Consider the following 17,644-nt stretch of genomic DNA (forward strand, 5'->3'; position numbering starts at 1 on the left):
CCTCCTCCTTCCAGGGTGTTCCCCTCCTGGCGTGGCTGCAGGCCCGGGGTTGGCCCTGTACAGCTCCCTCCGCACTCTCCTCACATCGGGTAGGCGAGGCGTCGCGGGGGTTGTTGAACTTCTATTTCTTTTTTGCTAAATCTTGTCCCAAATGAGATTCTATTGGACTCTATTTCTTCTTCCTGTCACTTCTACACAGTGCTGCTAGGGAATCGGTCTGAGACCAGTAACCCCAGTGAGGGAGGGCCATCTGGGGCCTGGTGATGAAAACATCCAGCATCCGTGTGGCAGCTGGGACGCGGTAGTGAGACAGCTACTGCCCTGTGGGCTCTGCACAGCACACCAGGCCTGCCTGATCCACCCAGCAGCTTCGGAGGGAGGGAGGTAGAGCAGCAGTCATTGTTCCCATTCTATAGACAAGGAAACTGAGGCTCAGAGAGGTCAAGTGACTTGCCCAAAGATATATAGCCAAGAAGTGAGAAAGCCTGTACCTAAACCTAGATCTCCAGACTTTCCAGTTCTCCCTCTCCTGCAGTCCTATTCCAAGGCTCCCTAGCTGCTACCTTTGAAATCATCAGGCTCCTCTCCATGCAGTTGGTAGGGGGAAGGGTCAGGCGCTGAGAGCTGGGGCTTTGCCCTCTCTTTTAAGCTGTTCACAGTATCCTTAGCTACATTGCCAGGATGGAAATGTCTGAATACAGGGAGAGCAAGGAGAGCCACTTCCCAGCTGTCCTCTCATCTGCAGACATCTCTGTGGACAGGACAGTAACAATTCACATCACATCATTTTCCTTTTCCTGTTAACAAGAAATTCCCCAAACAAACCTTCTGTGACCCTGAAGTGGACAAGTCCGGTAGCCCTGTAACCACTCACACCAGTCTCTGCCAGCTGCCCTCAGAACCTGGCACACTCTTCTGACCTATCCCATGTTTATCCTTTAAAGAGGAGGAGCCAGCCAAGCTCCCTGAGGTCACGGTCACACCAGCCCCTGCTCCAGACGTCAAGGGAGATCAGGAGGAAGATCCTGGCAGTCAGGTAGGCACAAGCCTCTTCCCAGGTGGTGGAATTTGAGAGGCCCAGGGAAGGATTTGCCAATCAAAAATCAGTCCTTCCTGAAGATTGGAAATGCTATTTGAGGTTCATTCCTCTGGTGTAAGCACTGCCCTTTCTTTGAAGATCAAATACCTCATGGGGCCAGTTAATTCACTTAGTATGAGTAAGATAATATATATGAGAATGTGTTGCCAACCTATGTCCAATCAGCTGTGGCAGGGAGAGGTGGCGTGCTTTGACTCCAGTGTGGGAGAAGGGAGCTACCCGTCAGGGGCTATTAGCAGTGACAGTTCTCAGAGAAGAGGGTGCAGGCTGGGCAGACACTTCTGTACCTATCAATTTAAATGACTTGTCATTTCCTCCGAGAAGCCTTCTCTCCTGATGAGGGTGGGGAAAGGAGGGCAGAAATTATTTCAGACTCAAGTCTTCTCACTCTTCATTCCCAACTGAAAGCACAGGCCTCATGGATATTAATATTTGACTTCTTCATTGGGTGCTCTGAACCCTGGTTGCATATTAGAATAATTTGGGGAAGCTTTAAAACTGCCCAGGGCCCACTTTCAACCAATTAAGTCAGGATACCTGGGGTGGGTCCTTGGGCATGAATGTTTTTAAATCCTCTAGGTGATTTTAATATGCAGCAGAGTTGAGAATCATTGGGCAGTGTTTGGGGTTGGCAGTGTCATGAAATTTGTTATGGATGACGTACGCCATGAGCACACAGCCCAGGTCATTTGCTCAAGGGATTGGACCAGCACGTTGTTATAGGTCATTTAGGAGCCTAATCTGAGGACCCTCAGAATCAATGGCTTTCAGAGTGAGTGGAGTCAGTCCATGGTTCCCACACACTGGTCTATAGATGCATTTATTAGAAGCACTTGTGAGCATATTAAAATAGATTCCTGGCTTCCAGTCCTAGAGATTATACTTCAGTTGGTCCAGGGGGGGCAAGGAAATCTGTATTTCTAATAAGCTCTCAGGCTACCAGGTTTGGGAACCAAAGATCTCATTCGGCCCTGGCATTTGCAGAGCAGGGTAGCTTGGTGGTTAAGAGGCCAAGATTTGGACTATCCATATTCCAATCCCAGCTTCATCACTTACAAACTGTGTGGACCATAAGCAAGTTATTTAACTACTCTGTACCCTAGTTTCTTCATCTGTCAGATGGATTTAGTTCTGCCTATATCATAAATTAATTGACTCATGAAACATACTAAGTGCTAGTTGTTATTATTATGATTATTATTATACCACTTAGCATGATGCCTGGCACATAAATACCCTCAGAAAATAGGTATCCTCCTCGTCATCATCATTTTACACATAGAAGGTAATAGAGCAGTTGAGGAGTTTTAATGGACTCAGCAATGTGATGTAACCACCAAAAGATATCATGCCATTTTAGGCAACATTAATGGAAGCACAGTATCTAAAATAAGGGGGGTGATAATCCTGTTTGACTCTGTGAAGTGTTCTGTGTTGTTTTAGAAGCCTCCTCATGGGATATAAGCTAACTAGAATGAGTTCACCAAGAAGGAGTGGAGGCTCTAGGCCATAGTATGGGGGAACCATAGAAGGATCTGGGAATCTTTAACCCAGGGAAGAGAGCTGTCTCATGGAAGAGTGTTATGTATGGCTCCCAAGAGTAAACCTATACACAGGAGGTAGAACTTTGGTATAAATATGACTTCAAACCAATCAGAGTTGTCAAGATGACAGAAGCCGCTTTAGGTGGTGAGTTCTCCATCCCTAGAAATGATCAAATAAAGACCAGACCACCACTGGGTAGGAGTGTTGTGAAGGGAATTTTGCTGAATGATTGCACTAGTTTCTTCCTCATACTCAAGCTTTTAGATACATTCTGAGAAGAACAACAAAAAACGTGGGGAGAAATTGGGAAGGAAACAAGCAGGGCAGTTATTTCCCATTAATCTGTTGGCTTTGGATTGCAGGGAGATGTGGCTGAAGCTGAGAGCACAGGTGAAAGGACAGGTAATGAGGTTAAAACTCCTGGTGAAGGTGAAAATGGAGAGCAGAGTGGAGGTGAAGCTCGACCAGAAGGTGAAGGTGAAGAAAAAGGAGAGAATGAAAGTGAAGGTGACATCCAGGCAGAAAGGAAAGGAGATGATGAAGGTGAAGGTGAAATCCAAGCAGAAGATGGTGAAATGAAAGGTGATGAAGGTGAAACTGGAGAGCAGGAATTGAACACTGAAAATCAAGATGAAGCCAAAGAAGATGAGAAAGGTATAGATGGTGAAGAGGAAGGTGATGGAGGTGAGAGTGAAGACGAAGAGGAGGAGGAGGAGGAGGAGGAGGAGGAAGAGGAGGAGGAGGAGGAGGAGGAGGGCAATGAGGAGCCTTTGACCCTGGAATGGCCTGAGACCAGGCAGAAGCAAGCCATTTACCTCTTTCTTCTGCCCATTGTGTTCCCACTGTGGCTGACGGTGCCCGATGTCCGGAGGCTGGTGAGTTTGCCCAGCTGTCCCCAAGCTATCTGTCCCCAGGGAGGCTGTGGGGTCTCTCCGCACTCCCCCTCAAGAGGACGGAAGGGACAGAAAAACCAGCTTGACAGGGCTCAACTACAGAGAGGATCTGGGATGGAATCTGCAGCTCTCGTGGGGACCATGCACCTAAGGGGACACACTGATGGGCTTGGGAGGCCTCAGAATGTGCTTGTTTCCATCACTATAAGCAATGTGAACTAACCCCTCCTCGAATTCTCAGTTTCTTGATTTTAATATGGGAATGATGCCACTGCACACCCTCCATATTGCACAGGGATATTGTGAAAACCCAGGGTGATAAGTGCTGTTTCTACCCAGTATTCCTGTTTATAAGGAAAGGTCTGACTAACATACTCCACCCAAAGGGGAACCATATTCTGTCTCTGGGTCCAGAGAGGGGTGGGGTGGGGAGAGGTTGCTGAAGCCAAACCAGGTACCTAGATTGGTCTGGTTCCAGGGCAAGCAGGTAGCTCTCTTCAGTTTGGCAACTGCTGAACCCCCTCCTGTGTGGACTCCCCTATGGGCCACCAACCCCATCCTTCTCAAGGTCCTCACTGGAGACAGAGATGGAAGCTCAAACATCTCCACATCCTCTCCATGACTCCTCCAGCAGATCTCTTCACTGATACTGGGGCTCCCTCAGAAGGGCCAGAGACCTTTAGCCTCTGCAACTTATTTCTCTTCCTTTTCAAACAGGAGGCTAGGAAATTTTTTGTTATCACCTTCCTGGGATCCATCATGTGGATAGCCATGTTCTCATACCTCATGGTGTGGTGGGCTCACCAGGTGAGTGTGTGGCAGGAACTAAATCCTGCATTAGCAGGTCAAAAGGACTTTTTTCCTTCAGGGTGAATTTCTGGTACCCAGGGAATAGTGAGGACCAAGTGAATTTGTAGTTTATACATTGTAAAGGCTAAAAAGTAGACTTTATATTCCAGGGAATGTAGTGCTTTTCAGGTGTGGCTCTTCTGTCTTGTAGCGTGACAGAAGGCCCTTCACAACCTGATCTAGTTGACCATTCCTTCTTAGCATTATTCCCTGCTTCCTCTGTTCTGTATCCCACACTTCTCTCCACCTGGTGAAATCATACACACTCGTGAGAGCAAGCTCAGTTTTGCCTCCTTTCTGGCATTTAATCAGTCTTCTGAGTGCTTAATGGCTTTGCTGTTCTACCTAGAATATTGCACTTAAGCACAGAGCTGTATTATTATTTACATGCTTTTCTCTTTCAAGCTGAGAGTAGGGTCAGTGTTGTACTGCTCATACTTCTACCTCCAGCCTCTAAAAAGTTCCTGGCACATAGCGGGTGTCCATGGTTCTGGAAATGGAAACTTGACACCAAGAGGCCTTTGGAGGAGCAGTTCTTTTGGGAAGGTAGAGGTGTTGTAGTTGGAATGACAGTAAGTGGTATCATAGGTGGACTTTTACTCCAGTTTAGAAAAGAGCAGCATCATTCCCTGAAGCCTTGAGCAGGGGACCTGTTCTTTCTCTTCATGGCCCATCTCCCCAGCTGTTAGTTCTGCTGTGACCCTATCTCACTCAGGCCAAGGGAATGTGAACTCTGTGGAAGGTGTTGGTTTTGCACAAAGTAGTATGTGGTTGGTGCTTTGAAGAGCCTCAGATTTTTCACTTGGTTTCTCATTACTGTTACTATTTACCAGGTTGGTGAAACAATAGGGATTTCTGAAGAGATTATGGGCTTGACAATCCTAGCAGCAGGCACATCAATTCCTGACCTCATCACCAGTGTGATTGTCGCTCGGAAAGGCCTGGGAGACATGGCCGTGTCAAGCTCTGTGGGCAGTAACATATTTGATATCACCGTGGGGTGAGTGGCAAAGTTGCTTTCTAAGGCATGATATGTATGACTGGCAAACACTGTGTTGGCTCTGTCTGCTGTTTTTTTGCTCCATTCATTATACATGGAATAAAAGGGCATTTATGTTATTAGCTTCTGTAAGGCAACAAAGTATCCTCCCTTCATTCATCACAGCCAGATAGGATAATAGAACTAAAATGCTGCCTGAAATGTAACTGACTAGAATTTATAGATGAATTGAAAAATGAAGTCCATTAAATTCCATTACCAAATACAAACGCTCTGCTCACTGACCCCCAAGATGGAGGAGGTGGGGTTGGAAGAAGCAGTGACTCAGTCTTACTTCCTGACATTCTTGCTCCTTTGCATTTGGACTCCTGCCGGCTCAGAGGTTCTAAAAGCATTCTGTGTAAACAAGCAAACGCTGTGTCCTCCTGTATGGGTTTGCTTACCCTGCTCCTCCCAACTTTGTCAGAGTGTCCGCGCTATTTTCATTTCCCCAATCACGTTCTGGATTTGGGTGGTGGCTTTGGTTTCTTTCATTTGTATATGTGTGTGTTTGCAGGGTGGGGCAGGTAAGAGGGCATAGGAGAGCCCTGATCACTAACGAATGTAAGGAAATGTTATCCTGAGCTAGGCCTTATCATGATTTAGAGAGTCACACATCTACCAACTTAGATTAGTCATACAGAAGTCATGAAGTATGACGAAAACAAACTCAGACCCAGAAAACCTGTTTTAATCTTAGGCTCTCCCAGTTATCAGCTGTGAGTACTTGGGCACATAATTCCCTGAACCTTAGTTTTCTCACCGTGAAATGAATGTTTTCTGCTCTGTTTCACAGGTTTGTGTAAAAATGAGTGCTTTGTAAATGGTAGAATACTGTTAAGTATATGGCATGATTATAAACGTTAAGAATATTCACATTGTTTCTTCCATCTTGCAGCCTGCCCCTTCCTTGGATGCTTTTCTCTTTTGTCAATGGATTACAGCCTGTTCCTGTCAGTAGCAATGGCTTGTTTTGTGCCATTGTTTTGCTTTTTCTCATGCTCCTGTTTGTGATCTCTTCAATTGCATTATGCAAATGGAGAATGAACAAGATCCTGGGGTTTACCATGTTTCTCCTGTACTTTGTATTCCTGATAATCAGTGTGATGTTAGAAGATCGAATCATATCCTGTCCTGTGTCTGTCTGAGTCAGTCACTGTTGCTCAAAATGGACACGGATCAGAAAACCATGCTAGAAGTTACTGTACCACTTGTTACATTAAAGAAAGAATGAACATGATCCAGGAGAGTGAACTGAGTGGGCAGGAGCCTCTGATGTGGATGTGATCGGGACTGAAGTTTATCCTTGGAAACACCTGCAGCTCATTGTGGATTAGGACTCTTTGGAGGGGTGGAGCTCCTACCACCCCTGATGCAGACAGCTAACACATGGAGGCCAGCAGAAGGACCCAAGTCAGAGGATTTTCTAAAATGAGATATTTGGGAGTGAGGGTTGGGACAGGTACCTTAGCAATCAGATAAGCTCCCATGTTCATAGTTCCCTGATTATTCCTGAAGGGCTGCTGATGCAAAAGATGCAGGTGTGGTCTCCATCTCACCCTCCTGGCCCCTGCCCCCAGCACATGCTGCAGTTTACTGTCTCCTCTTTTTCTGTTCAAAACATGTGGTTCTATCAGATTTGTATTCATTACAGGTTCAGTTATTGGTGAGTTTAAAGGAGCAAAGTCTATAGGAAAAAAAAGTATAACAAGAATCAATTATCATTACACACTGTAGTCCAGTAAAATGTGTACCAATATTTTATAGCTTAAAAAGGAGGACTACATTTGCTATCGTTGCATTTCTGAAAAGTCAAATTAAAATAAGCAGCTCAAGAAATTAAAATTTGTAATTTGCCCTTCAATTGGAAGATGTGGGTATTAGGGAAGGAGAACTACTCTGAGGGCTATTTAAAAATATGTATTTATTAGGAAATCCAGTTAGTGTTGTCTCCATCAGGTGGGTCACCTTGAGGGATTAGACATTCTAACAAAGCTGTCCTGGCTCTGTGCCCCTCCCCTCTCATATTCTCACCCAACAGTGACAGCTGCACTAGTGAGTGAGAAACAAAGTAATTTTTAAAAAGAGTCTAAAGTCAGTAGAGCCAAATCTGGTTTACAAAGAGATCCAGTGGGGCAATGCTATTTTTGTATGTCATCCTAGATAGGATTATAAAGCAAGAAGATTGATTTCTTGTGTGGTTTACAAGTGGCTATTAAGGCGATTACAAAGGAGAAATTCCAAAAATGCTTAACACAGTGACAAGATGGTAAGGAAAAGAGTATTACTACTTCCACGGTAGCTGATGTAAAGGACACCTGTGTGCTTTTTAAAAAAATTATTTATTTTTGGCTGCGTTAGGTCTTCGTTGCTGCACGCGGGCTTGTTCTAGTTGTGGTGAGTGGGGGCTACTCTTTGTCGCGGTGCACAAGCTTCTCATTGCGGTGGCTTCTCTTGTTGAGGAGCACGGGCTCTAGGCGTGCGGGCTTCAGTAGTTGTGGCACGTGGGCTCTAGAGCACAGGCTCAGTAGTTGTGGCCCACAGGCTTAGTTGCTCTGCGGCATGTTGGATCTTCCCAGACCAGGGCTCGAACCCATGTGCCCTGTATTGGCAGGTGGATTCTTAACCACTGCGCCACTAGGGAAACCCGACACCTGTGTTTTTAAAAATTGTGTGGTTAAACATTTCAGGTGGAAGTTGAAGTGCTTGTATATTAAATACCACTGCTTGCTGCTTTTACTGGCATCAGGTTAAGGGGCACATTAAAAATGAAACAGTGTGGTGGTTATCAAGCAAAAGGAGCTGAGGTGAATGTAGTTTACAATGGTAAATATTGCTTTAATTAGAAACATGAGAGAGGATTCATTGAAGACTAGAAGATAGCAGGACAAGTGTGATGTTGGAAAAAACCAAACATTTTGGTGTTGAAAGGCTGTGTTCAGAGTACTTCAGTCCATAATCCATCTTTTAAGATGGGCTGGTTAATTTAATTCATGGCCTCACTACTCCAGGACTCACATTCTTTGGAAATGACTTTCACTAAATTTCAATAAATTGTGAGTCCCAATGATATTTTACAAAAATGGATGTGTTCATCCATATCTTTAGGTCATTTAGTCAGAATGCTCGAGAGAAGACTGATGAAGAATATGGGATCATGTTCACATTCCATATTCTTAAATTAGTTATCCTCATTCCTGATGCTGCTGCACTGCCTGGTCTCCATATGCCATGGCCTAAGAACAGGAGGAGTGAGCAGTGCCTATGGAAGGGAGATCCCAGTACCAACACTCTGGGCACCAATCTGGTATCTGCCACCAATCTCAGCTGGTCTCGAGGATGTCACCTCCTCACTGACAGCCTGGGAGCTGGTGCTCTTCCCCAGAACGACTTATGAGGAGTGATGGACGGTGAAACATCCTGTAAAGATAAAGTGCTGGGCTGCCATTTGATGATTAAAATCAACTCTAATGGTTGAATATCATTTTTCTGATCCGTTCGCTAAATTTCTGGCATTTCTCTTTGCCTAGAAAGGAAGTTCTGACTTCACACTATGTAGAAAAGAGTCAAAAACATAAAAATGAAGGCTGGGTCTTGATGGATGAGCAGCTGGTGGGGAGAAAGAGATTTCAGGGAGATGGAAAACTTACGTAACTTCTAAAAGATCAGTTTGTTATGCTTGAAATAAAAAATTTTGCAATCCATTATAAATCTACAATTTATTAAAATTGTACTGTTTTTTTTTGTTTGTTTGTTTTTTTTGACGGTACACGGGCCTCTCACTGTTGTGGCCTCTCCCGTTGCGGAGCACAGGCTCCGGACACGCAGGCTCAGCGGGCATGACTCACAGGCCCAGCCGCTCTGTGGCATGTGGGATCTTCCCGGACCCAGGCACGAACCCGTGTCCCCTGCATCGGCAGGCGGACTCTCAACCACTGCGCCACCAGGGAAGCCCAAAATTGTGCTGTTTTAGAGGTAAAGTACCATTTTAAAATGTCAAGATAATGGTTAGCTGGTCCTCTCATTTGATGGGCAAGATGTTCTGTGTAGCTAGTTACATGGGACAAATTCTAGGTCTTTCATTCAGCAAGAAAGTCAGAACTGTCCTACGTGAGTGTCTAAATTGGAAGGAAGTGGCTGCACAGATGATTTCTCCTTCATTCCCCTTGAGGCTGCATTTCCTTGACAGCCCTGGTGATAGGTTTGGGCCAAATTTATAAAAATGTAAAACTCTTCCTAATTTAATGGGTTAAGATTCTGTGTAGTACCAGAAAAAAAAGGATGTATTCCAAATTTTAAAAAATTAGTATATGTTTAAATGGTTACTGTACATTATGAACATTATATTGTACTCTCATCAACAGATCTGAAAATGCTTCTATCAAATTATAGGCTTGGCCTTTTGTGATACTCTGAAAGCATAAAAATTCTATATCCTAATTATCATTTAAAGATGAGTACCAAAAGGAGCAAGAATTGGAATTTAATATTTAAGACATAGCCTGGTAGATACATTTGAAAAACAGATTGGTCTAATGGGCCACAGAATATCCTTGGTTCTGGCCCCCTTCTTTGTGGGAGGAGGGTCCCCCTGCAGGTGCAGCTTGCAGTGTATTTTGGGCCTGGTTACTATGAACGGTACAAAGAGAGGGCCAATGATCAGGGTTGTCCATCCCTGTGGGGTCACTAGAACCAGGCAGGACACCCTGGTCTAAGGCTGCCCATACAACCAAAGCATACTTCTGGTCCTCAGGCCCTTAACTGTGATGAGCCGGCAAATCTGGAGAATTTCATTTACAGAAAATTCCATCAGTTGCTCCAATGGTTTTATCACAGTACTGTGTTTGAAAAGAACATCTTTAAATACAAAAGGAAGGAGCCATCCAAATGAACAGCAACTGTGGAAAGGCTGCAGTAACTTTAGCAGAAGAGTGTGTTATCTTACACAGACTTTTTGAATCAGAGACAGAAATTCCTATATTAATTTGTTCAATACTAATTTTGTAAACAAAAATAATTAAGCCAGCAAATGTACTTACTTTGGGGTCAGAGAAAGAGGGCAGTATGAAGGGATAATAAGAAGACACCAAGTACTGAGGGTATTAAGGTAAACTGGTATGCAGCTACCAGAGAATTCAAATCTGAAATAAAACTTTGTCTTGTATCCAAACAGGAAGGGCAGAGCATGCTAAGACTAGCACAAAGGCAGACCAAGGACCCTCTCAAAGAGGCAGCCTACTCTTTCCCTTCCTGCTCTGAGATAAAGTGCCTAATAGCAGCTTTCAAGTTCTAGTGGGAGAAACAAAAATAAAGCTGGGCAATTGCACATTACTGTACAAATGGTTATTTTCTTACCATATACTTACAAAATATGTAGAAGTACAACATAACTTTTATATGCAGCAGGCTAACACTTGCTAGCTGCACTAAAGTATCATAGTAATTACCAGCATGAAATAAAATAAAATAAGTGTTATCACCTAAAATGTTGAACCAACATTTTCAGGGGCTATTTCTCTACATAGAAAAATGGAAAGACATTTTAAGAAAACCTTAAAGTAAGCTAATGGTTTTAGGGTTTTAAAGCAAAAAACCTCCCCACAAAATAAGAAAAAAAAAAAAAGACAAAAATCAGAATATGACCAGACTGCATAACTAACTCCCTGACAGGAGGAAAAAACTGAATATTGAAATATGATATAAAATACAAATGTATGACATTCAAAACACAATGGGAGGAAGTAGTAAACAAGTTGTACCAGGACATGGCATGATTTATTTTCAACTAGTAAACAGATAAACAAAACTAAGAGTAAGAAAATAAAAGACAGATAATGTAGCAAAAGGGTATTTCTCTCTAACATGATTGGCCATGATTCTCTAAACTGTATGGTCAACAGAGATAAAATTGAAGAAAAGTTTGTATGGAGTTATTTCAAAGGATGATCTACATTTTAATTTTCTTTTGATCAAGGTTTACCACTCTCTATTCATGTTTTAGGTTTTATTTTTAAAGAGTAAACTTATGCAAATTATATTCCCTGGGGATTGAAGATAGGGGAAATAAAACCCAGTCAAAATCAGAAACAAAACTTGGTGTCAGGGGAAGGAGATAAAAATTACATTCACTTTTCTAAATGAGTCTGAACCATAAAGAATGGGCTTTACCTTACTTTTTTTGGTCAGATATTTGAAATCAATAAACTGTTACTCATATATATTGCTTGTGTTAAAGAAAAGATAATCAATAGTGAAAGCTGTTCTTATACAAACAATAACAAAAAACCAGAATAGAACCCCAGAATTCTGTTTGGAGGGATGTTTGTCACTAATGCCAAAAGCCTCATCTATCAAATGTTTCTCTCCTTTGACAACTTTGAAATGATTGTGACTTAGAGAACATAAGACTGAATTAGAATGTGAAGCGTGGATCTGAATAGGAAGGAAGGATAAGACAAGAGTGGTATTTACAAAAGAGAGGCAGACACATGTGCACAGCACCAGACTTTTCAAGTAAGCAAGTTCAGCGCCAAATTAACTGAACTAAAATTTTACATTTTTAAACTTTCCCCATTATTTCCCAGAGTAGAAAGCTGTGAAATGTTTTAGCTTGGTGCTATTCACTAGTGGGATGAACTCAAAAGTGTTTTTTCTACAGCTGAACTGGTTCTTAGTCTCAGGACTTTAAGGTATCTCCAGTCCAAAGTGTCCTGAACTCTACCGGCTTCTACACATCTAATTTAGGACCTTTCATTTTTTCCTTCTTTGAAATTGGCTAGGGAATTCCTTCATTATGACAATGTGTGCAACCACACACCACACGAACACACTGAAAATCTATAAATAATTCTAACAGGCAAAGGATACTTTTTTATCAGAATTACCCAAAGAAAGTGATATTAGAAATAATGCAACTACAAATATTTTTTAAGATTCTATTTAATACCCATGGTACTTAAGCATTCAATTTACTATTTCTGGATATTGCTGGATTTTAGATTCCATAAACCAGATTCTGAAGGCTTATTGAAAAAGCCAAGTTCCTCAATATGGGAAATTCTATCTGGCTGTACGTTTAGAGAGTTATTATTTTTCTACTTTTGAAAAAATATTTTTAATATTTATATATAATATATATATATATATAATATTAACAGAATACTCCAATAGGTCATATTCCAGATAAACATACTACAATTTGCATCATACCCAATATTTTAGATATTAAAATAAAGGTAGAATTTGGGATAAACTGTCTGACATATTTCCCAACATAAGTGTTCATGTAGAATATTAAAATTTAAATTGATATTTGGCTCTATAAGCTATTTTCCCTGTGTATTGTATGTATCAGCAATAGAGAAAATTTTGGAATCATGGTATATTGAACCTGATTTTACAGAAGCAGACTTGGAACCTCTCTGGCTCTCCTTCCACAAGGCTCAGTGAGTCAGTCTGGGCAATGCACACCCTTACCATGACTCACCCACTGCAGTCAGGCTCAGGAGTACTGATATGCGATCCTAGGACAACACTGACACTAGCGCTGACATTTTTGAATCATTCTTCCAAGTAATAAAAAAAGTATAGATATACATATAGAGATCTGCAGCTGTACTAATTACTTCAAATAGCAGCAGACAAGGAAAATAAGCACTTAATTACCTTGTTTCATAAGCTTAAGTTCATTTTGTTTGCTATATTAAGTTTAAAAATTAAAAAAATATCAACTTATTATAAACAAGTTAAAATATGTATAATACAACTTCATGGTCAAAACATTTGAGTAGTCTATGAAAACAGGAGATACTTTGTTCTTACATTTGTTTAAGTTCCATACATGATTTTTCAATCTGTCTCTTCCAAAAGAATCCATAAAACAGTTGTCTTATTCTATGGGAACCAATTTTGTTTATGGATATTTTCATCACAAAAATACTTAATTACTTGTACCAGAGAAGAAAAAAAAGAAATGGGAAACAAAGTAGCTCTCTCCCACTTGTTAGTATTTTCTTAGGACACTCTGTACATAAACTATCTGAACTTCCTGAACCATTTACAAATGCATTTTCAAAAATTGAAGAAAAAAGGTTAGAGTCTAAAAGTGTTATTTTATACATTGACTACACAATACATATTGAAAAAATACACACACATATCTTAAAGATAAGGTTCTCCAAAGGTTTTTCGACATTCCATCACTCCTGTACTTGGTGGTCTATCACAGTTGTGGGTACTCTTGACTTGACTAGGTGTGAGACGATCATATGCCATCTTGTATTCTTTATCAAATGCATCTGCAAAAATTAATAAATAAAGGCATAAAGAAATTTATATTTGATATTATCAGCAATCAAGTTTTTTTAATACTACAGAAACACAAAATTAGAAGCCAAGAAGGAATCTCTAGGTCATTTCTGCCAACACAGAATTTCAGAGCTGGAATGGGGACCTTAGAGTCTGTAGCATTTAGAGCTAGGTTACACAGACCACTGAAATGTGAAGTACTAAGATGTCAACTGTTTAAAATTCTTCTTTCCCAAATTAAAAAATTTTTGTAAAATATATATAAAATTTACCATCATAACCATTTTTAAGTGCACAGTTCTGTGGTATACATACAGTTCTGTGGTATACATTCACAGTTCTGAATGTATACATACATTCATAACGTTGTGCAATCATCACCACCGTCCATCTCCATAACTCTTTTCACCTTGTGAAACTGAAACTCTATACCCATTAAATAATAATACTCCTCTCCCCTCCCCCCAGCTCCTGTCAACTCTCATTCTACTTCTGTCTCTATGATTTTGGCTTCTTTAAGTACTTCTTAAGTGGAATCATACAGTATTTGTCTTTTTGTGACTGGCATATTTCACTTAATATAATGTCTTCAAGGTTCATTCATGTTGTAGCATATGTCAGAATTTCTTTTCTTTTTTAAGGCTGAATAATAGTTCACTGTATGTATATATCCCATTTTGCTTATACACTCATCCTTCAATGGACACTTGGGTTGCTTCCACATTTCAGCTATTATGAATAAGACTGCTATAAACATGAGTATACTAATATCTCTTTGAGACCCTGCTTTCAATTCTTCAGGGTATATACCCAGAAGTGAAATTGTTGGATAATGTGGAAATTCTATATTTAATTTTTTAAGGGAAATGCCATATTGTTTTTGACAGCAGCTATACCATTTTATATTACTACTAACAATGCACAAGGGTTCCAATTTTTTCATATCCTTATTTTCCAGAAAATAACCAACACATTATTTTCTGGGTTTTTGATAGTAGTCATTCTAACTAATGCTATGAGATGGTATCCCATTGTAGTTTTTTTTTTTTTTTTTTTTGGTGGTACGTGGGCCTCTCATTGTTGTGGCCTCTCCCGTTGCGGAGCACAGACTCCGGACGCGCAGGCCCAGCAGCCATGGCTCACGGGCCCAGCCGCTCCGCGGCATGTGGGATCTTCCCGGACCGGGGCACGAACCCGTGTCCCCTGCATCGGCAGGCGGACTCTCAACCACTGCGCCACCAGGGAAGCCCCCCACTGTAGTTTTGATTTGTATTTCCCTATTAGTAATGTTGAGCATCTTTTCATGTGCTTATTTGCCATTTGTATATCTTCTTTGGAGAAATGTCTATTCAAACTCTTTGCCCATTTTGAAATGGCCTGTTTTTTTGTTGTTGAGTTTCAGGAATTCCTTATATATTCTGGATATTAATCTCTTATCAGATATATGATTTATAAATATTTTCTCCTATTCTGTGGGATGCCTTTTTACACTGTTGATACCACCTTTGGATGCACAGAAATCTTTAATTTTCATGATGCCCCATTTGCCTATTTTTTCTTTTGTTGCCTGTACCTTGGGTGTCATATCCAAGAAATCACTGACAAATCCATGTCATGAAGCTTTTGTCCTATGTTTTCTTCTAATAGTTTCATAGTTTTAGAACTCACATTTAGGTATTCAACCCATTTTGAGTTACTTTTTGTATAAGGGTCCAACTTCATTCTTTTGTTAAGTGGATATCCCATTTTCCCAGAACAATTTATTGAGAAGACTGTCTTTACCCCACAGAATGGTCTTGGCATTCTTGTCAAAAATCATTTTTACCATAAATGTGAGAGTTTATTTCTGGGCTGTCTATTCTATTCCACTGGTCTATATGTCTGTCTTTATGCCAGTACCACACTGTTTTGATTACTGTAGCTTTGCTGTAAGTTTTGAAATCAGTTAGTGTGAGTCCTCCAGATTTGTTCTTTTTGAGATTGTTTTGGTTACTTGGGGTCCCTTGAGATTCCATAAATTTTAGGATGGGTTTTTCTATTTCTGTAAAAAACATCATTGGGGTTTTGACAGCAATTGCACTGAATCTGTAGATTGAGTAGTACTGATATCTTAAGCATATTAGTCTTCTAATTTATGAACATGGGGTATGTTCCCATTCATTCACATGATCTTTAATTTCTTTGAGCAATGTTTGTAATTTTCATTGTACAAGTCTTTCACCTCCTTGGTTAAACAGCTCCTAAGTATTTTATTCTTTTTGATGCTACTGTAAATGGAATTGCTTTCTTAATTTCATTTTGGGTTATTCATTGCTAGTTACAGAAATTCAGCTGATTTTTGTATCTTGATCTTATATCCTACAACCTTGCCAAATTCATTTATTAACTCTAATATTTTAGGATTTTTGTTTTGTTCTGTTTTGATTTGGTGTGGAATCTCTAGGGTTTTCTATATATAAGATCATGTCGTTTATAAATAAAGATAGTTTAACTTTTCATTTCCAATCTGGATGCCTTTTATTTCTTTTTCTTGCCTAGCAGCTCCAGCTAGAACTTCCAGTACAATGTTGAATACAAGTGGTGGAAGCAGGCATCCTCTTCTTGTTCTGGATCTTAAAGGGAAGACTTTCTGTTTTGCACCATTGAGTATGGTTTTAACTGTGGGTTTTTCACAAATGCCCTTTATCAGGTTGAGGATGTTCCCTTCTATTCCTAGTTTGTTGAATTTTGTCAAATGCTTTTTCTGTGTCTATTGAGACATCATGTGGTTTTCTCTTTCATTCTATTAATATGGTGTATTACATCGATGGAGTTTTTTATGTTGAACCAACATTGCATCCCTGGGATAAATCCCACTTTGTCATGGCAAATAATCCTTTCTCTATGTTGCTGGATTTGGTTTACTAGTATTTTGTTGAGGATTTCTGCATCTATATTAATAAGGGATATTGCTCCTTCATTTTCTTTTCTTGTGATGTCTTTGTCTGGGCTTGGTCAGCGTAATAATATTGGCCTAACACATAGAATGAGCTAGGAAGCACTCCTTTTTCTTCTACTTTTTTTGTCAGAGTTCGTGAAGGGTTAGTGTCTTAGTTTGGGCTGCTGTAACAGAATACCATAGACTGGGTGGCTTAAATGATGAACATTTATTTCTCACAGTCTGGAGGCTGGGAAGTCCAAGATCAAGGTGCCAGCAGATGTGGTGGCTGGTAAGAGCACTCTTCCTGGTTTGCAGATAGCTGTCTTCTCCTTGTATCCTCATGTGGCTGAGAAAGAGAGGGACAGCTCTCTTCTTTTTTTTTGCTTTATAACAAATTTAATCAGTTATACATATACATATGTTCCCATATCCCCTACAGCTCTCTTCTTTTTCTTTTACTTTTCTTTTTGTTTTTTTTGGCTGCACCATGCAGCTTGAGGGATCTTAGTTCCATGACCAGGAATTGAACCTGGGCCACAGTAATGAAAGTGCTGAGTCCTAACCACTGGACTGCCAGGGAATTCCCTCCTCTTTTTCTTATAAGGATACTAATACCATCTTAGGGGCTCCAACCTCATGATGTAATTACTTTCCAAAGGCTCTACTTCCAAATACCATCATATTAGGGCTTCAATATATATATGAATTTGGGGGAAGGGGACACAAACATGCAGTTCATAACAAATGGTATTATCCTTCTTTAAACATTAGGTAGAATTCACCATCTGGTCCTGGGCTTTTCTTTGTGGGATGATTTTTGATTACTAACTCACTCTCTTTACTTGTTATAGGTCTATTAAGATTTTCTATTCTTGAATCAGTTTTATAGTTTATGTCTTTCTAGGAATTTGCCTGTCTCTTCTAGGTTATCTAATTTGTTGGCATATAATTATTTATAATAATTATTTTTATTTCTGTAAGGTCAGTAGGAA

General features: G+C 40.5%; 2 protein-coding genes across 9 annotated transcripts in view; one reads left to right on the forward strand and one right to left on the reverse strand.

Annotated features, from left to right (window-relative positions):
- The window catches only part of SLC24A1 (solute carrier family 24 member 1), a gene marked incomplete at both ends in the record, with an annotated part of 32,466 nt that extends 20,432 nt beyond the window's left edge, over positions 1 to 12,034 (forward strand). For 2 of the 5 annotated variants that reach the window (XM_079701304.1, XM_079701305.1), the window contains 5 exons: positions 945 to 1,036; positions 3,007 to 3,519; positions 4,255 to 4,344; positions 5,220 to 5,386; positions 6,324 to 6,573. In XM_079701304.1, coding sequence (XP_079557430.1) covers positions 945 to 1,036; positions 3,007 to 3,519; positions 4,255 to 4,344; positions 5,220 to 5,386; positions 6,324 to 6,573 — 1,112 coding nt within the window. Of the gene's footprint in view, positions 1 to 944; positions 1,037 to 3,006; positions 3,520 to 4,254; positions 4,345 to 5,219; positions 5,387 to 6,323; positions 6,574 to 12,009 lie in introns of those variants that run through there. The other 3 variants (XM_079701307.1, XM_079701306.1, XM_079701308.1) reach the window with 3 other exon arrangements.
- Positions 12,035 to 13,585: 1,551 nt separating this feature from the next.
- Positions 13,586 to 17,644, reverse strand: part of DENND4A (DENN domain containing 4A) — a gene marked incomplete at both ends in the record, with an annotated part of 97,188 nt that continues 93,129 nt past the window's right edge. For all 4 annotated transcript variants that reach the window (XM_079700159.1, XM_079700160.1, XM_079700158.1 and 1 more), the window contains one exon: positions 13,586 to 13,722. In XM_079700159.1, the coding sequence (XP_079556285.1) occupies positions 13,586 to 13,722 (137 nt within the window). The remainder of the gene's footprint in view (positions 13,723 to 17,644) is intronic.

This window comes from Hyperoodon ampullatus, assembly GCF_949752795.1.
Source record: "Hyperoodon ampullatus genome assembly, chromosome: 3".
In the NCBI taxonomy this organism is placed as follows: domain Eukaryota; kingdom Metazoa; phylum Chordata; class Mammalia; order Artiodactyla; family Ziphiidae; genus Hyperoodon; species Hyperoodon ampullatus.